This window comes from Vulpes lagopus, chromosome 3, assembly GCF_018345385.1.
Source record: "Vulpes lagopus strain Blue_001 chromosome 3, ASM1834538v1, whole genome shotgun sequence".
Classification (NCBI taxonomy): domain Eukaryota; kingdom Metazoa; phylum Chordata; class Mammalia; order Carnivora; family Canidae; genus Vulpes; species Vulpes lagopus.
This window is the reverse complement of record NC_054826.1, coordinates 27,647,138-27,671,445: the sequence shown is the minus strand read 5'-3', so window position 1 is coordinate 27,671,445 and position 24,308 is coordinate 27,647,138. Positions and strand designations below refer to the sequence as shown.

Here is a 24,308-nt window from a genome sequence, read left to right as displayed (position 1 = left end):
AGTCACTTCCTAACTGGTCTTCCTGCTTCTATCTCTGCCTTCCCATGGTTTATTCTTGATACAGAAGCCACAGGGCTTTGTTAAGACCAAGCCTCCTCACCTAAAGCTTTATGATGATTCCCCATTGCACTTAAGTAAAAACCAAAGTTCTTACATTGGCCATGAAGATGCTGCAGGATTTGACTTTTCATTACATTTTTGACTCATCTTCTTTTCCTTCTTATCTTACTTGCTCTGCTCCTGCCGTACTGACTTCTTGCTGCTCTTCAAACTCCCACCTTAGGGCTGTTCCCTCTCCCTGGATGTTCTTTCCCCAGATATCCACGTGGCCCCTCCTTCACCACCTCCTGATTTTTCTCCAGATGAGCCTCTGATTTACATTCTTCCACTCCTGAGTCCCTTATTTAGCTTTATTTTTTTAGTGCCCATAACCTTCTAACTGACTACATAGTTCATTTCTTTATTATGCCTTTGTTTCTTCCCTGTACTCCTTCATCCCCTCCTGCTGGAACGCAGGCTCCATGAGAATAGGACTCTGTTTTGTTCACTGATGGATTGCAAACACCTAGAACATTGCCTGGAACATAGTAGATGCTCAATAAATGATGAATTGTGGAACTAGGATATTTAGGCAAGGTAAATAGATCTTTAAATGTAATTGGAAAATAGAGACTATTACTCAGAAATAATTGCAGATGAGCTATCAGCACAGCAGACCTTGCAAGGCCATAGACACCAGATATGTGTTTTCCTGCAAGATTGGTAAAATAAAGGAAAATTTTTAAAATGTGCAATGTGTATTTTCCCTCAAATACTTAAAAGGTGATGAAATCATTACTTCTTAAAACAATGAATAGAAATCCTTAAATCAACCCCCTGAGGTAGTTTCTACAATGATCTGATATTCCATGTAGAGTCTATTCTTATGCTTCCATGCTTAGCATGGGCCAGGCATACAGAAGGTGGTTAGTTACCATCAGCTTTTATTGTTATTATACTTTATTAAAAATGCACTTTAAATCATTACTTTTGAATAAATAATTATGAGCATTATTTCTTATTGGGACCTCATAAACCTCATAAATTAAACAAACACTACAGCATGCCCTGAATTTCATCTGGTATTTAACTATATGCCTGTTTTGAATTAAGAATCCTCATGTTTTAAACACTCTGGTGAATTGCTTTAGGTTCTAAATCTCTGTGCAAGAGGCCAGAGTAGCATAGCTCTCAGGTTTGCTGATATGATATGATTGGAATTGGTCTTTGCAAAATCTGTGCTTCTTTCCTTTTTTAAGGTGTGGGCTAATTCTGTCACTGAGATTACCAGAGGTGACCTCTGTGCAGAAGATAAGGACTCTTCCCCGCAGGACCTCACCTACTGGGTCACTCCACCCAGCAACGGGCATTTGGCTCTCCAGTCCTTTCCTGGCCAAAGCATCCAGAACTTCACCCAGGCTCAAATCAACAAGGGCCAGCTCATATTTGTACACACTGGTATGTCATGGAGAAAAGTAACAAGAAACTAAAATGTGTTTCAGAGGTTAACATGATCATCAAAACTAGTAGTTGCTGACTTGAAAACCACAAGCCATCAAAAAGCTTTCTGGGGTCTGTAATTTTTTTTTAAGTGGCATGTTGTAGTCAGGCTAATGATAGCAAACATCTGAGAGTACCTATAACTCGCACATGGCTTACTCACATGGCCATGTAAGGTCTATGCTCAAGTGTAACGTTCCCAGAGAGCCTTTTCCTGACCACTCATTAAAACAGCATCTCTTCTCTCTCCCTCTGCATCCCTTATGGACTTCCCACCGCTGTAGTATGGATTGCTTTGTTTGTTTGTTGTCTGTCTTCCATACTAGACTGTACAAGAGCAGGATCTTTGTTTTGTTTGCTCTGGTATCCTCAGCACCTCAAAGAGTGACGAGAACAAGTAGGTGCTTAATAAAAATGTGTTGAAAGAAGGAAATAATTCTGAGTACCTTTTATGTGCCAGGTCATGTTCCAGATGCTAGGGGTACTTGAGTGAACAAAACAAGCATATTTATTAAACACATGAATGCATGAATAAACAAATGAATGAATATAGCTGTGATTCTAAGAGACTCTGTCATTAGAAGGCTTTTTTTTTTCTTCCTTCTGTTAATCAGTAAGCCAAAGAGCTACTGTAAACCTGAGGAAGGGGTGATCTAGTCTGGCTTTGTTTCTGGGCTGCCCCTGTCTCTGGACAGAGAAGGGAAGGAACCCATTCCCAGGCTGCAGGGGCGGATGGGAGGGTGCATGTGCCAGGGGGCATGAGGGGAAAGCAAGGAGGCATAGCTGGTCAGCCATTTTTATTAACTTCTTTGAAAATATAGTAAAGAAAATGAAGATTAAAAAATCTTCTCAATTCAAATCTAGTGATTTCCTGATATCTTTGCAGTTGATGCAAAGAATCCCCAAATAATTTGAAAATAATTCACTATGTGAATGCTCTCAGCTAGTGATTCCAACTTGTGGCCTGGGGACTTGCAGGGTTAATTTTATTGCAGTGAGATACTAAATCTACCCACATATCTACTGAAGCCTTGTTTCTAGACTAGATGATCTTTTCCATGGATGTATGTCCTCATTTTCTAAATGTGTACACATGTGCTGATTAATAAAACACAATTCATTTAAAGAGGATTTAAAGAGGTACTGAATTAATAGGAAGTTTCCTCCAATTATGTGTGGTTTTGATTATTAGATATCAACAATCCAAGTATTATTAGATGAGGGCCTAGAAGGGTTTTTATTTTTTGAAGGATTATCCTATTTTCAAAATGGAGAGAACTGCTCTGAAGACTCCCCCCAAGGAGAGTTTCAGATTTCTACAGTGATGCAGTTTGCAAGAAAAAGGAATCCTCGCTCAGGCACATGCTGGCACCAGGGGAGGTGCAGTCACATGACTCAATTTCTGTTACACACATTTACTCTGCAGAAGTCCTCTGAGCCACGTGAAGCAATGATCCCATTTTAGAGATGAAGAAACTGAGGCTCAAAACGATGTAAGCTATGCTGACCCTAAAGCTGGGCTTTCTCCATGGGCTGCCCCCCCACTGAAGTATAAAGCAGGTTACAGAAGTACACTTATTATTTGTGGGACTAAAATGAAAATTAGCTCTCTGGATTTATTTGTCAACTACCAGGTCCATGTTCAGTTTTGGCTGGTAGAGAAAATAATTTCACCTAAAAAAGGCAGGAAAGAGAGTTAAAGACAAGCTCTTTGAGAGTCAATCGATTACATTTTCTAAATGGCTGTAGAGGCAGTAATGGCTCTCAGAGTGTCTGGAGTCCCACCACAGATGAGGCTGTTGCTGAGACCAGCTGGTTCTCCTTGCTGCATCTGTCCATCACGAGCCCCAAACAAAGGCCTACATTTAATTAGTCTCCCTGACCATTTATATTTGCAAAGTGCTCTACCGTTAATCTAATTCATTTTTCACCTAACAACCTAAATAGGTTGATAAGGCCAAGATGTGGGAGTCTGTGTGATTGAAGGCTGCCCTTTGCAAAGTACTGTCAGAAAGATCTGAGGTTGTGCAACAGAAAATCTACAGGTCTCCCCTACTTTCATGTTTCCCTCCTTTCTTCTCTTTAGTCATAGTGTGACAGTGTGGGCATTTCCAGGCTTTTATTCTAGGATGTATTTTGATAGGATTCCTTTTGATTCAGTTTCCCCACTATTTCTGGATTCATGAAATGTTGAAAGTGCCTAGTGGCAGAAAGCATTCTCTCCCTAATTTCATGTTTCATTAAATACAACTTTCAAAGTGCTATTTCTAGTAAAAACAAGCAAGCAGACAAAATTTGATTGTGGGACCCTGTTCGAAATTAGGCAGACTCAGAATTTACTCTCTCTCTTTTTTTAAAAGAAAACGATGACTTTTGAGTGCATCGGGAAAATGTTTTAAAGTCTGTAATCTTTTTTTGTGAGGACTCGGAACTCTGGGCGTGTGTAGATAACAGAAACTGGAGAGGCTGTCAAGCCATCGACCAGTCTTTTATTAAATTGTGTTATTAAGGGAGTACTTGTACGTAATTGCAAAGTCTGACCCTGCCTTCTTTGTTTCTTGCCACATGTCCCTGAGGGCAACAAAGAGGACATTTCTACCCATTACATGATGCAAAGACCTGTGGGCCTCCAGATTTACTGCTGGCTGAACATTTTCAAAGGGCGATGGGAATGCGAACATCAGGCTCTCTACATTGTGAGCTTGCCTGGTGCTTTGTGAGTCAGACTGGTAAAGTACTCCTGGGAACAGGATCGATAGGGGGCCCGTCTCAATTTCTGTTACACACATAAGTTAATTTATAACTTTATTGATATCACGAATCCTATGACAGAAGTGTGAAAGTACAATTTTCTTCTAGCCGGAATTTAACAAAAGCCGGCCTGGATCTTTCCCTACTTTTTATCACCTCAGCAGAAAACAGCTAGTTCGAGTTCAGTGAATAATTAGAAATTATTTGGAGGCAGGGGCTAAGTGTTATTTACTTCCCTCCTGTTTTTGTTTTTGTTTTTTTAAGATTTCATTTATTTATTTGAGAGAGAAAAAGAGAACATGAATTGGGGGGTTTGGGGAGAGGGAGAAGCAGACTCCCCATTGAGCAGGGAGCCCAATAAGATGTGGGGCTCAATCCCAGGATTCTGAGATCATGACCTGAGCAGAAGGCAGATGCTTAACTGACTGAGCCACAAGACACCCCAACTTCCCCCTAGTTTTGGTTTTTGGTATTATTAAGTAAGCACAATCAATATTTCAGAAATGGTATATGTGTGCGTGTTTGTGTTTGTGTGTGTGTACACACACCACATGCATGTGTTACATTTGCTGGTGTAAATTGATTCCAAAATAATAAAATGCAGGTGATGTATATGTTTAAAAATATTTTTAAAAATTTTTTGCAGGTAATGTCTTTGCTTTCTTTTATTAGGTCACAAGGAGGGGGAAAGGGGGTTGGGAAGAGCATGCATTTTAGACCTTTATTAACGTTCTTTTAACTTCACATGCTGGCGGTGCTTGGTTTGGTGAGCTCAGTGACTCTATTAACACATTCTCCAGTTGATAGGTGTTGTTCTGCAGGGGGATCAGGTAGGTGGGAGAGAGGGCAAAAATGGGTGGTTTCTGCAGAACACCCCAAGTGACCAGAGTGTAATTCTTCTTTTGAAGGAGCCATGTCAGGAGGCTTTAATTTTCAGGTTACTGATGGTTTGAACTTTGCACCACGACAAATTTTTAGCATCACTGCTCGAGCCCTGACTCTTAGCTTAGAAGTAAACCGAGGATTGAGCATCTTTCCAGGTAAGATTTTAACTTGACTGCATTTGGGGAGAAGTGGTTTTCAATTTATTTAGAAAGTTCTACCTGCATGGTAAAAAGTATCATCGTTTCCTATAGAGTGATCCTAACAACAGTTACAAAGTCCCAGAAAGAGTCCTCTCTGCAGGAATTCAGCAAAAGCAAGGCTGGCTCTGTCCACCCGCCCCTTTTCCCTCCCTTGTTCATCCAGAGAGGGTGTGCTGGTAAAGAGCCATGGGACAGGAGTCCTCACAGCAGCCATGATCCATGTGCACTTTTCCCCTACTCTCTCCAAGGGTCCTTGATGAAGCAAGGAGAGCCAGGTTCTGCAGTGATCGTCTAGATCTTGGAATTTCTTTTTCTGAATATAAAAACCCTGTGCATCAGGGGCTGTGAGGGATTTCATTGAGTGCTGGCCCTTAGAACCCTGAAGCCTCTGGACTGTTGGTTACCAAGAATCTCAGCTTGGCTGAGATGGAAAAATCAAAGTGAGCATTGCTGGCTCAATACCCTCCTTGCAGGGATAGGGAAAAATTTACCCAATGGCAGAGGTAATAAAAAAGAATGACAAACATTTAAGCTTGTTATTTAGAAAAAAAATGTACTGAGGTAGACCAAACAGAAAATAATAAAATTTATGTTACAGTTAAAAAAAAAAGGGGTCTTTACAGAGTGACTTGTTTACTTGATATGCATTACCAGTAAAACATAGATGGAGAGAGATAGTAATAACTTAATGAGTTATGGTTATTCTGTGGTCACTCAGGCCAGTTACTCGCAACCAGGAAGCTTCTAAAAATAGCCATGTCTGAGCCTCACCTTACCGCAGTTGAACGCGAGCCTCTGCAATAGGGGCTGGCCATCATTATATTTTTTTAAGTTCCAGGTGGTTCTGAAATACAGCCAGGATTGAGATCCATGGGACTGGGCATGGTACTAGTCTTTTATTAGTGACACGTATGTGAGGGAGGTGATATATTTACAGGAAGCTGGCAGGATTTGTGGTTTAGAAAGATGATGTCATTTGGCTGTATGATCGGTAAATGGTGGATAAAGCTCACATACTTCTAAGGAAGACCTAGAGAAAAGTCATTGTAACTTTAACAGAAACATAGTTTTTTTTGTTGTTGTTTTTTGGTTTTTGTTTTTTTAGGAGAAATGTTGCCATTCTTAGTTGCCTTAAGCACTTGAGTTCAAGAAAAGAAATCTTATTAAAATCCAATTAAAGATACATTAACCCAGATTCTTCTACTCCAAAATCTTTTTATATTCCATAATTTGTCTCTGGGAATAGCTGTGATGTTTCCATCGATTTCTGTAAGGCAACGAGGGTGCCATTTAGTGTTTAAAAATAAGCAAATTACTATACCCTAGTAATCTGAAAAATGTAGTAATCTACTGGAAAAAAATGTTCTTAAAATCAGAGTAAATCTGGTTCCTGCAAAAGATAAAATACTTTCCATCTATTCTGGCTAAACTTTGGTATAGTAATTCTTGACAGTTGTGTTAGATTGAAGGGGAGTTATAGCCACTGCAGCTTAGAAGTTTTGTGTTTCTGGCATCTCTTTTACTGAATATTAGTTTAGCAAGAAAAATATATGAAAATGGCCCAAATTCTCTTGTCACCTTTGTGGAACTATGCAAAATATATAGTTTTAATAGCCCTCTGTTTAGTATTTGGACCCAGCCCCAAGTGTGCGGTTCCTTTTCCCTACCAAAATGCACTCCACCCATCCTGACCTGGCCCCACTGGCTCTGCGAATCCTGCACCAGAACTTGCGTGTTATCCTCACACAAAGCAAGGGCTCCTTTTTCCAAGCTTCCCCCTAACTAGCACCTGAGGTCTGTTATTCTTGGTTTCCATGTTGGCCTCCATCCCCAGGCTGTGACTTATTTCCAGCTCCAGTTTCTGGCCAGTAGGAAGGAAGATGGATTTTCTTTCTTTTCTTTTCTTTTTTTAAGATTTTATTTATTTGACAGAGAGAGAGAGAGCATGAGCAGGAGGAGGAGCAGAGGCAGAGGCAGAGGGAGAATGGGAGGCAGAGGCTCCCAATGGGTAGGGAGCCTGATGTGGGGCTCGATCCCAGGACCCTAAGATTATGACCTGAGCTGAAGGCAGACACTGAACTGACAGAGCCACCCAGGTGCCCCGGAAGATGAATTTTCATGTACATTTCCATTATGTGGCTGTTAGGGCTGATAAAATATCCATTTGGGTGGGTGTGGAAATGACTACTGCAGAATCACAGATTTTAGAGTTGGAATGGACCTTATGGGTCGCTCGGTCCAGTTGTCCTCGGTGTTTTGCTTATCCTAATGTCCCAAGTGGTGGGGGCCCCACTCTGTTCTGCATCAGAAGTCCCCAATGTGGGTGTGATTCTGATGACCACATCTCCTCCTCTCTCCAGGGACACAAGTGAGCCTTGCTCAGCTGGCTTCTACAGTAGCCACTGGAGGATGTTGGTCCCTGCTGCTGTGTAAAGTTGTGGGGGGATGATAACAGATGCCCCACTCTCCATTTTCCCTCAGGACCGCCCCCTCCCCATCATGACAGGTCCTGCGGGGAGTAGGCTCTGAGTGACCTCTGCCTCCCTCATCTATTAGGTGGTACTTTGGCTGAGAGGGAAGGGGGGCACAGAGTCTGACTCCAGGTGTCAGCTGTCAGCTACTGTGGCTCTTGCACACTCCAGTTGATCTATTTGTTCTGAAATACCAGGGAAACCGTATTGCTTTTTATAGAACAATAGATTTTATAGAACCATAATAGCAGGAAATCTATTCCTGTTATAGAATGGACATCCAGATACTATTAATAACTGTGTTTTTATTGTGTTTTACATTTTCATTTACTGCATTGGATTGTTTTAAGGATTTAAATGAAATAATGTATATTCAAGTAAGTTGCATCATCCCTATTTGGCATGATGCAACGTTGATAGAAAACACGGGCTCAGACAGCTTCAGAGTCATATAACTAACAGGAATCATAAGCCCCAAGACCAAGTGCCAATTCCAACTCCAACCTCAAATCTTGTGCTGGAATCATAGCAGCTTCTCTCCTTTATGGACATGCCTGTGTTCCAGGGCTGTCTCAATTTAGAATACCAGTTCTCTGACAATGCAGCCATCATCTTTATTTTGTCTCCTTGATATTATTGATGGATTGATATATACAACCAGGAAAATATGCATAGCAGTTTAATAAACAGCAATGATGGTGTAGAAATTTTGTATGTTTTTCACTCTCTTGGAGTAGGAAAATATTGCAACCCAGCATCAGTCAACTTTTGTTTTTACTCACACTGATCCCATACCAGTTGGACTTTTTCCACCAGCCTGGCAGACTTTGGCCGGGCTGTTTTGCCTTCCTCGTGGACTTAGTCTTAAAAAGTGGCCCTGACTTGAGACCTGGAAGAATTTGTAGGGTGAGCCAAAATACTTAGAAGAATACTTAACGGGTGGATATTTTAAGGTTAACCAGAGCTTCTGCGCCCTGCCAAACCTGAAAGTCATTTTTTAACTCAAGTTATTTTAAAGTAGGAAGGACTGCAGTTCTAAATGAACTCTTTTTGTGTGTGAACTAGGAAAATAATGTCTACTCAATGTATATTTTCATTTTGTTATTGTGTGTGTATATATATATGTATCCATAAATGCACATACACACATATGTGCACACAGATACACACACCTTCGTTCTACTTCTTCCTGCAAAATTTATTCCCCAGGAAATTTTATAACCAGTTTTTCACCTTGAATGCTACCATCAGATGGGTTTATTTATCTTTAGTTGTGACATGTTAGAACATATTGTGGCCTTAGGACCTAGTTTTCCTGCATATCCAAATGGTACTTGGCTCTTTTACAAAAAATGTTGAGGAGGGGTTGACCTTGAGAGACAAGCTAGTCTAGAATATAAGCTTACACAGTAGCTGATCAGTGAAGGGTATTCAGAGCCGACTGTGTCACTTCAATCCCCTTGGGGTTCAGGCATGCTATAGAGGGAATCACATCTCACTGATGGGCCATCTGTCCTTTGTGGTGGGAATTGAGGGAGACAAGAAGCAGAAGGAAATCACAGTGTGTTGTTAGAGTTTAGAGCAGAGATTTATAAAACCTTTTAGTTGGCTAGTCTTGCAACACTGATTTGAATACTGTTAAGACTTAGTGGGAGATAAGACCTGTGAGAAAAGATTGTCGATGCTTAAGGAAAAACTTAAAGGCTTACTAATTGGGGAATCAAGAGACTTATCCTCAAGAGTACACTAACCATGCAAAACATATGCTAAGGATCCAGTGAGTGGTATAGACTGGGTGAGCCACACAAGTTTGGGGCAGGGTGGGGCATAATTTCCCATAGACTGCAACAGTCAGCAAGAGCTTGTTGGCCAGGCAGGTCTTGAGCTGTCCTTGCAGAACCAATAGCAATTCAATAATGGTGACAAAGAGGGGTGAGCATACCAGATAATACAGTATGGCTGCAGTGGTAAGGACCAGGGAAGAGGTTTGGCAGCATGTTCAGCAGGTGGAGAGGAAAATCTATTAGATTGGTTGAATGATTCATCACGTTTCCTAGCTCAGTTATCCTTCCAGCCCTGAGCTTAAAGTAGTACGGTATAGACAATGTAGTGTCAACTTTAAAAATACACATTTAGGAGTCAGGGAGACCTACATTTGACCATTAGGCAAATTGTTTAACATCTCTGAGACTTGCTATCCCTTCTTAGTGAGGAAACAAATCTGCATTTGTTAGGATTATCATGATATCCAAAAGGAATGGCAAGACTCTCTGTGCTGTTTCCTAGTGTATCTCTACTCCTCATTAGGACTTGTCACCGACCAACACTTGATAATGTCCATTGAAGAAATGAGCAAAGCCTCCTATGCTAGTGACCCTGAAACTCTTGCTGTCATGGAGGTGATTGTTTTTCATGAAACAAACATAATAGGATATAAGTATGTTTGAGAAATGCTGTATTTAAAAGAAGAATAAAGTAGATTTCTTTACTCCAGGACTTAGAGTCTTTAACATGCTGATTTGCTTTTCAAATCTCCAAGAGGTGCATATGGAGTGAGGGCTTGCCAAACAGATATGGTTATGAGCCCTTTTATTAACACACTCCTTGTAGGATGGTTATTTTATGGATATACAGTTAGGTGGCACCTTAGAGAAACCCTTCGTAAATTAAGTGCCTGGAGCTTAGTGATGAAACTATAAATGCTTGGATAAACTGAAGTGGGTTGGGGGGGAAATGATGTTTGGCTTTCTGTGAATTGGCCTAAACGATAAAAGATACTCATCAGGCAGCTACAGCTTGGAGCCAGCTTGTCTTGTTGACTTAGCATGCCCAGATGACTGATGAATAGGACTTAAACCCTAGAAACCCTCCTAGGTTAAATAGCCGGACAAGGGAATGAGGGGTTGGTGTACCCTGACTGAGGAAAAAAAGCACTTTTGGCCTGGAACATCTCTGGTCAGTCCTCTCCCCCAAAAGGCTAGGACAAATTAAATGATATTATTCTATTTTTTAAAAAAGATTTTATTTATTTATTCATGAAAGACACACAAAGAGAGAGGGAAGCAGAGACACAGGCAGAGGGAGCAGGCTCCATGCAGGGAGCCCAATATGGGACTCGATCCCGGGACCCCAGGATCACACCCTGGGCCAAAGGCAGGAGCTAAACCGCTGAGCCACCCAAGGTTCCCTAAATTATATTATTCTAAAGAAAGAGTCCCTCCCATCCCCTACCTGCCAAAGGTAGCCCTGGACAGGGAGGAATAAGTGAGAAGTTAGAGTCCTTTATAAGAAGGAAATAAGAAGGCATAGTGGGACAAGGTCTAAAAAAAGCTGAAGATAGAGAAATTTGGATGTCCAAAGAGTGCATACATAAAAACATGATTCACCTGACAGGATGAGGGAGCCCTACGTTGGCAGGTAACAAAGAATGGGTGTTAGTTTTGACTTTATGTAACACTGGCTGAGGGTACAGAATAATTCCCCTTGGCCTCCCCAGGTGACCTTGGATCCTGGGCCCCCAGCTCCAGAAGCTGAAAGAGGGCTGTGACATGTTATTGTATTTTATAATATTCGCAACCTGCAGGGGATTGGGGGAGGGGAAAACACTGATCCTTCACCACAGAGCAGTTGAGAACCACTGCTCTAACCCACATGTCCCCAACCCTCTCTAGCTTTTCGTTGCCACATTTGGTGGCATTAGCACACAGACTCATGTGTTCCTGGTTCTTCCTTCCTTGGCATTTGCACAACCCCTTCCCTCCCCACAATGTCCTTGTGACCTGCCTATCTGGGGTCCCCTGGAGATGTTTCATGCTTGCTTAAGAGCCACAGTGTCCTCCAGATGCCCACAGATGGGCACTCCATGGAGCACCTGCAGCTACATCAGGTCAGGGTGAGTTTGTCCTCCCAGGGCGGGGCACTGTCCCCTGTTCTTTCAGGGCACACAGCCAGTTCCCCTTCCTGCACTCTGAGCCAAGTCCAGTGCCACACACACTGGCATTGCCTCTTTTCTCTGGGGATCAGTGGGCCATCCAGGACTGGGCAGGGACTGAAGAACCCATCTTATCTGATTTTCCTCCTTCATCTCCAGCTCCAGGAGCAAATCACATCCTTAAATAGATGCCTTGGGGATCACCAGCCCCTCCCAGCACAATTTCGAGTTAGAGCTAGCCAGTCCCCAAATGTTATCATGTGTCTTCCAGAATTTTCAAGGGTCTATAAGAACATTTTGTTAACCGGCAGCCTTCATATGCTTCATACTTAAGTGCGTGTTTTAATCTTCATTTAGGTTCCATGAAACCCCTTTCATCTGGTGACCTGAGAGCTGTGACCAATGACGCAGACAGCAAAGGAAACAGAACTGTAACTTTTACGGTTATAAGTGCCCCTAGACTGGGGAGGTTGGTGCGAGTAAATTCTGATAACAGCACAGAGGATGTTTCCGTGTTCACACAGAATCTGGTGAGTCCTGACATCCGTGGGCAGGGCTGGGTGGCCCTGCAGGGTGGCCCCTTACTTGTCCTCATCCTGCTAAGCCCAGCTGACGTGCCCCTTTGCCCAGGCAATGACTCATTTCAGCTGTGCTGGTTTTCAAACCAGACACTTTGCAGTGAGCACAGGATGACACAATTGTCAGAAAACTCTAAGCAAATTCGAACTCTGGGTCTAATAAGTGAAAAAGAATCCTTTTATCATGAAGACAGATTTAAAAGGAAACCCACATTATAAGGAAAAGGAGGGAAACTGAGTGGGGAAAAATTAAAGAGGGAGACAAACCATGAGAGACTCCTAACTCTGGGAAACAAAGGGTTGCGGAAGGGGAGGAGGGTAAGGGATGGGGTAACTGGGTGAACACTTCTTGGGATGAGCACTGAGTGTTATACTATCTGTTGGCAAGTTGAATTTAAATAAAAATATTAAAAACAAAAAAATTTAAAAAAAAAATAAAAGGAAACCCAAAGCCAAGGTGCAGGAGTAAATCCTGCAGGATATGTCTGGGTACATTTAGATTTAATATGTAAAGTTATATACATTATTTAGCATAGTATAGTTATGTATATATATACACATAACTCTGTATGTGTGTGTGTATTTAATGTGTATCCAGAACCATCTGTTTTAGACTTCACTAGCGTTTTACCACCACCACCACCATCCACATATCTTTTTATTTAAATGGATAAGCCTTCAAGCCTTTTGATATATATATATTTTTTTTCTTTTGCATCCTAGGAATGTGACTGGCTGGGTTTGTTTGCTTACATGTGATTTCATTTTTCTAGAAAGTCTGTGTTCCCAAATGATCTTTTTGGGATCATATTCAAAAATTCTTAGTTCTAATTCTAATTAATTCTAATTCTTGCTTGCCATTCAGCCTTCTTTTTCCATTCTTAAACAGTGTGTACATGGATTTGATTGATGATTTGGCTGTGGCTTTACATTTTAAGGAATAAAAAACATTCCAAAGTCAAGTTTAGAAGAAATAGCAAGAGTGAACCACATGTCTGCCTTTGACCTTCAAGCCATTTCTCTCCTATGTGATGTAGCAAAGCTGAATTTGGCTTTTGCCTTGCAATTAATTGCGTTTGTCTGTGATGCCTTTAAGGGACCAGATCATGAGGCTAGCAAAAGCTCTGAATGTAGCACTGAAAAGAGGAAGTATGAATTCTCTAGTTTACAGATGCACTCTGGAAGGAAGAAAAAATAAATTAGGATGAAAACTATTTTCTGTGAGAAGTTTAGTGTGCCCAAGGGCATCAAAACCTGTCCAGAGTCAGTGTGCATTTTGGATAATGACAAGAATGATATCAGCTCTATAAAGATGCCTTGGCTCTGACCCTAGTTCTTTAAAAAACAAAACAAAACAAACAAAACCCCACTTTTTTCTAAGAAGGTGATCATTTCAAGGATTAGTTTCCACTGCAAACATATAATATTTTAGATGAATATGATCTAACTAAGCTTTAGTGAATATGGTAGCCAGGATCTACTAGTTTATGCTGCAGTTACCAACAACTCCCAAACCTCAATGGCTTAAGATAACAAAAGTTGATTTTTCACTTATACTGTATATGGGCTGTGGAGAGGCTATGGGTCTGCTCTATATCTTGCCTTCATTCCAGGACCCAAGGTCAAAGGACAGCCCCTCTCTTGGGCACTGGCTGTTTTTGCAGCAGAGGAAAAAGAATTGAGGTTAGAACCACATGATGACTCTTAGAGTTTGTGCTCAGATGTGCCATGTATCATTTATGCTCACATCTCATTGACTAAAGAAAGTCACGTGAGCAAGTCTGCTGTCAGTGGAGTGGGGAAGGACACTCATCTCACAGACAGGAGACCCTGAATAATTGGAACCATGGAACAATCTACCACAGTGAGCTAGCCTGGTAATCTGAACACTCTTTGTAATACATTTTCCTCTGAAAACAAACCACTTCTATAATACCACACAATTATAAACAGGAATTAAGACCCCAAACTAGGGTGCTTGGATGGCTCAGTTGGTGAAGCATCTGCCTTCAGCTCAGGTCACGATCCCAGAGTCCTGGGATTGAGTCCTGCATCAGGTTCCCTGCTCAGTGGGGAATCTACTCCCCTCCCCTCTCTAATCCTTCCAGTGTTCATGCTTGCTTTTTTTTTTTTCCCTCTCTCTCTGTCTCAAATAAATAAATAAAATCTTTAAAACCCCAAACTAGTTATAAGGCTCTAGGGCAGGCAATAAAAGTCTTGAGTGATTAAAATCCAATTATCTTAAGATTTTATTTTTCCTCTCATTATTCCTTCCACCTTAAGAACCAGGAGGCAAGTGTCAAGAAAATGTATTAGCAATGGCAGGTATTGGCTGGGCGAGTGAGGTGTTAGGTTGGAGCTCAGGGCTGGAAGAGACCTGCAGAGGGGTGTCTGGGATCAGGATCCTTGGGCCCAACTGTTGGTCTTTCCTGTGGAGATAGGGGGAGGCTGGTTTGAAAGTGCAGGCTGAGCAGTGCCACAAATCAGGTGTGGTGTAGAAGGAGGTCCATCCTTCTCGAATGGACCAGGTTTGTGGCTCTTCTCAACACACAGGGCCTTTCTCCTACAAGGCCAGAAGCCACCATACCAGCAGCCCAGCCTAGTGCTTTTGTCTCAAAGGACAAAGGCAAGCTTCTTTTATTATCACAAGGCACCAGACTGTATATCAGACCTTTTATGAAATTACACTCCTGGACGTGACAAGTCCTGTGTCTTAAAGCATCATCTAAGATATAGTTAGAGTCTGTAGATATTCAGCTCAGTAGCCCACACTCTCCTCTATGCCTGTGGTGTGAGTGTGAAGCCAACACCTCACTTAGGAATCAGGAGCCCTGTTGCTGCTCCTTGATCTCCTGCTGACTGCTGGTGGCTCAGGACAAGTCCCTTGGCCTCTAAAATCAGACCTGGATTAGCTCTGTGAGTTAGAGCAAGTTACATATCTTTTAAGCCCCAGTTTTCTAATCTGTAAAATGAGGAAAACAGTAGTAATGATAATTGAAGCCATTTTGAACATTCACCATGTCCCAAGTGCTGTCTTAAACTTTCTTCTTTACTACTCATCATCTTACAGGCTGGGAACCTAAAGCACAGGAAAGCTAAGCAACCTGCCCACAGCTACACAACTCAGGGGCAGCAGAATCTGGATTTGAACCTAGGGCCTCTGATGCCAAGTCATGCTCCTATCTACCAGGCTTTCCTTTCTTCTAGGAGCTTGTGTATGGATTAACATGGATAATGGATGCAAAATGCCTAGCACATTGCTCCCCATGCAGCATGAACTAAATGCTAGCTAAGGCTGCTGATACTATCTTTTTGTTCTTAGAAATGTGAGAGGTTCCTTTCCTCTCCCAGTAGCCAAAAGACTGGTTTCACAGGAGAAAGCAATTTTTCTGGGACACCAGAATTGGCTGCCATGTTTATCCTAATGTGCTACAGTGATTTAATGAATGGAAATGAGGTCATTAGAAGAGAATGACATTTGCCTGCCACCCCATAACCCAATTACTGTTTCCCTTTGGGGAAAAGCCCCTGGTGTTCTGGAACATACTTCCCTTAGTGATGATGAGAGCAGGGGGCTGATGAAACGTCGGGTCCTCATGCCTGGGGTGAAGCATTTCGACCTTGAGCAGAACATAGGCTGGGAGGCAGAATGAGGCCCCAGGGCTAGGGGCGAGGAGGCTCCAAAGATCCCATCCCAGCGGCCAGAGCGAGGAGGACCCACTGAAAAGACTCTTCCCTAGAGCAGCTGCTGTGGTGACCTTTTGCAGGATATATTTTGCAATATGTGTTTGACTAAATGCCTCTGAATAAATGTCATTGAAATACCCTAACTACCCCTCCACTTTAGTAGTCATAAAACACATCAATAATGTGAGGAGAGGAAAGAGTATGCTGAGAAAACTCTGTAAAGCTAGAAACCAAGTGCTAACTCTGACTGTTTCCGTGTGTGTGTGTGTGTCTCTGAGTATGAAAATAACATGTGCTTCTTGTCAAAATAAAATTAGAAAAGATTAAAGCAGTGCATTTATTTTTTTTGTTTTTTTTAAGCAGTGCATTTATATTGGAGAAAAACGGTATCATCAATAAATTCAGTACAACCGACATTAATCTGAAGACATTCCGATCGTGTTTAGCTTGTGTGTTCAAAAACACAGTTTTATTTGTGACTTGGGAAGAGAAAGAAGCTTATTATTTATTTTCCTAGCTTTCCCATTTCCAGATCTTCTCTCCTTTTTCATATGCAAATGGAATGTAAATCTTTTCCTAAAATCTGCAATTTTATGGCCTCCTGTCTGAATAGAACCCTGGTTGCCATTTCTTTAGGGCTCGGATTTACTACCCAGCAGCTCCAGAACAATTTGGGACATAAAAGAAGTGGTAGAGGCAGACTTTGGAGGTGATGAAGATAATCAAAACCTTTTCTCCGGAATTACTTAACGAAGACATTTATTGAGCATGTACTACGTGCTTTGATCAGCCCTCTTCAGTCTGGTTGGTGGAAAGAGATATGACTCAGGCAGGAATCAAGTTCAATTTTAGGAGTTGGAACTATTCAGCCATGTTCATGTAATCAAATGGCTTTGAATGCTTTTTGGCATTCTACACCAGTTTTCCTAAACTCAGATATTTCTAATTTCAGTTAGACAATGACCTAAGTGTCCAACTGGGAGGATGTTTTAGGCAGTTGATGGTTGAGTTTGCTTTCACACCTTTACCTTAAAAGATGAAATTGTTTCCAGCCCTCTACCACCCTCAGTGGGGAGGCAAAGCCATTGTATCATTTTGCACATAACCCATACCTTTTCTTACTTTTTTTGATGGATAAAGAAAAATGACCATTTAAATCATTGACTCTAGATGGTTATAGCTTGTGAGAGAAACCTAGATACTCCATCATGCTTAATATCATACACTGGCAAAATAATTGTAGGAATGCATTTGTTATGTTATAGCTCAAAATATTTTCTTATCTCAGAATAAATTCACTATTTTTTAAACCATCCCACATCAACCTACCAAGATCGTCAAGTAACATTCTTGTTTCTCACAATCATATCCCATCTCCCTAAATGGGAAAAGCTAAATCATGAAATTTGTGCTGAAAATCTTATACCCTAAATAAATAAACACATGCAGACACAGAGAAGGTGAATCATCAAATTTATGAAATGAGAACTTTTACATATTGAGACTTATCATTCATTTCAGAAGAATGTGTGAACAAAGTATGATTTGAATTCCATAAAGCACTCCAAGTAGAGCACAGGGCTAATTGAGTGATTTCCATTCCAGTGAATGTTTAGATCATTTGGAATCATTAAAAAGCAAAGTGTTCTGGTTTTGAGGTTTCTGATGTCTGGCCTTTTTGCTTTTCCATAAAGCCAGTAACTGCATTTAAGCCACTGTGCCATTGTGGAGGGAAGACCATCCATCTTCGTTAATGTTACTGCAACACAACAAACCCAGCTTTCCAGGGCCACACTTAGAAAATAATACAATGCATTCTACGCTGTGAATTTTGTCCAGTTACCTCTTCTCCTGGAGTCTAAGTTTGTTGCTCAAGGTAACACTGACATTTTAAGAAATTGCAAGCACATTTCCCATAGGATAGAAATTAATTTATTACAACTTAATGGAGAGCAAATGGGATCATTAAACTTGGGCCCTTTCATTTTCTAAGCAGAGAAGGATCAGTGTTTTTGTGTGAATGATCACATTTGCCCTCCTTGTCCCCCCTCCCCCTCAATTTCTTAGGGTCTCTTCAGTAGCAAGCTCCGTGGCAACTAGACTCAGTAGTCATTTTGGACATTTCTTACCAGTGTTTCATTTTGGCAATTTTGGTTTTGCAGTTGCAGCTCACTGAATTATGTGCATATTTTCCATGTGTAGAAATATTCAGTTGTCATTTACTCACCTAGTCATTGTTCAGACTGGAATTTGGCTCATGGGTCCTGGCCCAAAGGGTTTGAATAACCAGAATGTTTCTTTTTTCTTAGAACTTTTGGCTTTCTTTGAAAAAGCAGGTACAACTAATTCCCATTTCCATGAGAGTGGTTTATCTTTTCTCTTTGTATTAATTTCCTATGGCTGCTCTAATAACTTGCCACAAACTGGTGGCTGAATGCAACAGAAATGTATTTTCTCATAATTCTAGAGGCCAGAAGTTGGGACTCCATTTTCACTAGGCTGAAATCTAGGTGTCAGCAGGGTTGTTCTCCCTCTGGAGGCTCTAAGGGGGAATTCCTTCCTTGCCTTTTGAAGCTTCTGGTAGCTGCCAGCATTTCTTAGTATGTGCCTTTATCATTCCAATCTCTGTCTCTATAGTTGCTTTCCTTTATCCTCTTTCATTTGTGTGGAATATCCCTCTGCCTTCCTCTGGTAGGGATGTCTGTGATCACACTTAAAGCCCCCCGGATAGCCCAGGGTAATTTCCAATATCAGGATCTTTAATCAGATCTGCCAAGGCTTTGACAAAGAAGGTAATATTCACAGGTTCAAGGGATTTGGATCTGATATTGGGGAAGGGGGCATTTTGGCCGTCTACAAAACAGCAAGATGTCCCGTACTACCTCCTGCTGTTTCCTAATAAATCACCTTTTCTATGATCTCATTTGGTAGTTTTATTAAAGGTTTCCCTGCTTGTAATGGCATAAAGCCCATGAGAATCAATGTTTACTTCTATAAAAATGTGAACTTGGACTTTTCTGTCGAGTAGGGTTATAGATGGCTATATTGCTAGGCCCTTTAAAAGATTTCTGATCTAGCATTTTTATGTGGAGATTGACTCCATCATGGAGGAGCATGGGTAGTATTTGGACCTGGTTTTCAGTTGCCCATTTCTAGGAAGAGATTTCCAAGAAGCACCATTTAGGAACTTAGGCCTTCTAAAATACCTTTTCTATCCATTTCCATTAAGGAGAATCTTTTCTAAGACTTAACCCAGTTTCACTTTATTTAGCATTATACCTGGGTACCCTTTAAGCTGTCACTACCTGGGCTGGCTGGCCCAGACTTCTGACCTCTTCTGGGAACCTTGAGTCCTCCAGCCCCGGCTGCTTTCTGTACTGATGGTACCAGTCCTGGTAAAAGTAAGAAAGGGCATGTAAAAAGGAGTCATTTATCTGAACTTATCTTTCAGGAGCACAGGACCTTATTGTCTTCCAAATCTTAGTTTATAGGACTTTTTGGTTAACCCATATGGAACCTTTACCTTTTTGAATTTTTTGGCTTTCTTCAGTCTTCTTTCTCCATGAATAATATCTGCCTAAGATAGAGTTTCTGGCCAGCTCTGGTTCCCTTGCTTCTTCTGGACAATAATTGTCCTGTGTAGAGACTGGGACCTTTAACAAAGCCATCATGTTGTGGAGAATCAAGTGACTGGACTGCTTATCTCCCTGTCTCTCTCCCTTTTTCACCTGACTCCAAGATAATTTGATTACTCTCTTCTCCAGTGGGAATTTCAAAGCTGTGATTGACTTTTAAGCCCCACCATGGGAGAGATCAGTGTAAAAGACTTATGCTCTGATTTTCTTAGCTGAATTTGACAATTTTATTCTCTTAACACTCAGTCTTGTCCACGTGTACTTTTGTGAATCTACAGTATCTACACGGTTTTAGGGAAAAAAGTATCAGATTCCATGTCATGGCTGACTCCAAGCTTGGTGTATCAGAGCTCCCACTTCACCCCTGGGTTCATCCAAGGCACTCATAATGACTCTTTGTAATATTTCAATGTTTAAGAATTTTATCTTGACAAAAAGAGAGTGAGAGAAAAAACTATATCTTGCCCACCCCCACAAAAATATCTGAAGAACACTGAGATTTGTGTAAAATCATGCAGTCAAACAATGAGAAACTTTAAAAATGCCTTCAGGGGACACCTGGATGGCTCAGCGGTTGAGCGGTTGGCTCAGAGTGTGATCCTGGAGTCCTGGGATCCAGTCTCACATCGGGCTTCCTGCATGGAGCCTGCTTCTCCCTCTGCCTATGTCTCTGCTTCTCTCTGTGTGTCTCTCATGAATAAATAAATAAAATATATTTTTTAAATGCCTTCAGGTTTAAAAAGCTTAGCTTGAATAAAATGGACATCTGCCAGTCACCTTGGGGCCAGAAAGGAATTACCTTCAGCCTTGATCCAGGTGGAAGCTCCTTTCCCCCTCAATCTACCTTCTTTTTTCTAAGGTCCTATGAGACATTTGTACCTGATATACAATGACAATAGTATAAAAGAAAATATACAATACATTTTCTCTTTAACTTTACTTTTGTAATAAATACAGCATATAAAATGACCTCTTTCTTTGAATGCTTACAAGCTCTGGCCAATAGTGATTGTGTCCTAGCCAGGCCAGACCACAAAATGGCATTTGTCTTCCCTAGCTATACCTACCAACTGACTTTTAGCATTACTAAACTCCTTGAAGTTGGAGCACATAATCTTGTGAATTTCTTAGTTGCCTAGAATCTCATTGAGCTTTCCATAATGAAGGAACAGTGCAGTAGGAAAAACATGAATTCTGGAGTTACATGGGACTAGATTAAAAACTGAGCTCTCCCATTCATTGGCTATGAGTGAATTATTTACATTTTCTGAACCTCAGGGTTTTTTTTTTTTTTTAAATCTGTCAAGTGTATATAATAAGGCCCCTAAAGTAAAATGAGTTACATAAAATGCCTTGCAGAGTGTCTGGCACATATTTAGGGCTCAGCAAAAGGTATTGGTTGTGTTTTTGTTAAATCAATGGGTAAGAAATGTCTTGGATTGCCTTATTCCTACAGCTTCATGATATAAACATACTTTATAATTAAATTTTGTAAAGCACTTTTTAAGTAACTTATTCATTAAACAAATATTTATTGAAATGTCAAGTATAGGATGGTGAACTAATACTTATTTACAAAGCAACTGGAAGTAAGCTTCTAGAGTATGTGCCAAAATTCCAGCCTAACTATTTCTTGGTTTTATAAGAAAAGATTTATTTTATTAGGCATATTCTAGAAATTTCTAATTGCTTAATATTTTCATGCCATGATCCTTTTAAAAAATAAGTATAGCCTTCCATCTTAACTGGAATCCTCTGATGTCCTAATAAGGAATTGATTAGTGAGGACTTAGATGCTTTCCTAAAAGACTTAGAAATGCCCAGGGTTTGAACATTAATATGGCAAAAGACTAATTAGGTTAAATGCATATTTACAAGTGAGATGTTATTCTGTATTTTAATGCAGAAATGGAGGGTCAGGGAGATTAAATGACTGGCATAAAAGCCACAGAACTGGCTTTTTATAAAACACCTTTTCTCAAATTTCACAAGTTGTTTCAATGAATATCCTCTGGAAGAATATCCTAAAGAAAAAAATCCACAGCATAAAACAGGATTTAGTTTTCAGGTGTCATTGGTCTGCTTTAACCTGAAAGCATCCTGCAGTCACACTGACTTTTGTGACGTGGCCATTTTTTGAGGAGAACAGGCCAGTCATTTATAGAATGTTCCTCAGCTTGGTTTTATTGGACATTTCATCACAGTCTTATTCAGGTTGTGCATTTTGGCAGGTCTGACATGAGAGATGCTGAGCTCTCCTCCAGCCTCAAGTCAGGAAGCACTGATGCTCACTCCACCCTGTCACTGATGATGTCTCCATTTAGTCAGGTGCTATCTTTCAGGTTTCTCCTTGGCAAACTTACTATTTTCCTTTTCTCAATTAAGTATTTTGTGAGGGAATACTTTGAAACTATTTAACTACTCTGTTTTTCATCACAACTAAAGTAAGCAATCATTTTAGGATTCTTACCTGTGAAATATTTATTACCGGTGTGATTGACAAATGGTGATTTTTCTCATTCTGTTTTTCCTTCCACATTTACTAGCTGGAATTCTGCAAAATTTAATTTTCTTTTAAAAAAATTTTTATTTATTTATTTAAGAGAGTGATTGAGAGAGCACAAGGCGGGGGAGGGGCAGAGTGAGAGGGAGAAGCAGACTCCCTGCTAAGCAGGAAGCCTAATGTGGTGCTTAATTGATCCCAGGACTCGGAGATCATGACCTGAGCCAAAGGCAGCCACTTAACTGACTGAGCCACCCAGGCGGCCCCAAATTTTAATATATAATGACATTCCAAAAAGACTCCATCTGTAAAAGAGAAAATATCTGGGCTAATCTAAATCCATGGGAAATAAAAACCTCTTCTCTCCTCTCTCCATAATCTCTGAGCCCAGGTATCCAGTAAGTGGCTTATCTATCTATATTTAATGCAGTAGAAATATGCAGAGCTGTTGGAAATTGTTCTAGGGCCACTTTCTATTTGAGGTAACAAAATTCCTAATCCTGTCTGAGATCCTTTTCTTCTGAGGTTTACCTTACACTTTTTCCCTTAAAGTCTTGGTCTTGTTCTCCCTTTATCAGCCCTCTCTAACCACGCACACAAACACACACACAGACACACACACACACACACACCTTAGAACCTGGTCTTATTTTATTATTTTTTTCAAGTAGGCTCCATGCCCAGTATGGAGCCCCACTTGGGGCTAAAACTCATGACTCTAAGACCTGAGCTGAAATGTAAAAAAAAAAAAAAAAGATGCTCAACTGATGGAGCCACCCAAGTGCCCCTAGAACCTGATTCTTAAAGCTCTCTTTCTTTAAACATTAAAGACTCTATTCACCTAAAAGCTCCTTCAGGGCATGGCTGCCAAGTTGACATTCCACAGACACACTCATTCCCTTTTGCTTCTAGCTCAGCACTTTCAATTATGTACTGTTTAGTCTTGAAGCTCAGACACTCAAGATGAATCTAATTTGATTCTCTCACTCTCCAGCATAAAATGAGTCAATAAGGTATTCACAATTTCTCACTTTTGTAATGACTTCAAAAACAGAACTTATAGCAGACCTCTCTTTCAGGAGTCTTCCAAAGTACACAGCTATGATCAGGGCTCCTTTCCAATTAATTTCCTTCAGATTTCTGACTTTCATCTCAACTGTTCTCATCTTTGAGAAGCATTCTTTCCCTGAGACAATTACTATTCATCCTGTAGACATCAGAAGATCCTTAGATTATTCCAATAATTATATTTTTCAGAGAAGTTAATTTTTACTTAACCCAAAGAAGCAAAGGACAAGATTGGCTGCTTTCAAGAAAATTTTTCCTTTTAATCAGTAGACTATGTTACTTTTAATATTAAGAAGCTGGATGTCTCTTGTCTTATAATATTATGCCTCTCTCAAGCAGAATGGGAACCTTTGGAAACCATTCTCCAATCCAAAATCCATGGCACAGTTATTTATTTCTAGGAAGAGGAATACATTTATGATGAATATTTTATCGTAAATCTTTAGCTGAGAATAGAAATAGTATAACTGCTAAATAAAACTGACTTATTTCCCAGAAACTTCTAGAGCATCAAGTTACTAGTCAGTACCAGAAATTATCTTTGGGGAAACCAATTTTTTATGAATGACCTTGCTTCTTTATGAAGAAATGTGGAGAAACGATACTTTCTTCTTCCCATTTAAAATCCCCAAATGACAGCATTTCCTTGCCTTACCCTTGAATAGGAAAGGAACAAAAAACTTGCCAACAGCTTTTGGACACTGTGGAAATAGGAAGCTCATATTTTGTAAAGCTCACTAGATCAGAAGCTTTTCTAGAACTCTGATTCTAGGCTTATCCATTGTACCAGTATTGAGCCAGAGTGATACATCACCAAACTTTTGTTAGTTAATACAATATTTCCAAATACTGACTGATGAAATAGACTCAACTGCTCTGTAAATTATATGATAATTTATTCTAGGCATTTTTGACGGACACAGATACCTTGAAAAAACCTACCTCTAAGTTCAGATACTATAATAGAAGGCAGGTCAGAGAAAGATGTAACCTACAGGAATGAAAAGATTAGATATTTTTTTCTCTAGCCTTCTCTTCTGTGGTTCGAGATTGAGAACTT

At 40.5% G+C, this 24,308-nt stretch overlaps 1 protein-coding gene across 3 annotated transcripts in view; it reads left to right on the top strand.

Moving 5' to 3' along the window:
• The window catches only part of LOC121486867 (chondroitin sulfate proteoglycan 4-like), a 67,578-nt gene that overhangs the window by 27,751 nt on the left and 15,519 nt on the right, over positions 1–24,308 (top strand). For all 3 annotated transcript variants that reach the window (XM_041748243.1, XM_041748241.1, XM_041748242.1), the window contains 3 exons: positions 1,299–1,497; positions 5,199–5,330; positions 12,135–12,307. In XM_041748243.1, coding sequence (XP_041604177.1) covers positions 1,299–1,497; positions 5,199–5,330; positions 12,135–12,307 — 504 coding nt within the window. The remainder of the gene's footprint in view (positions 1–1,298; positions 1,498–5,198; positions 5,331–12,134; positions 12,308–24,308) is intronic.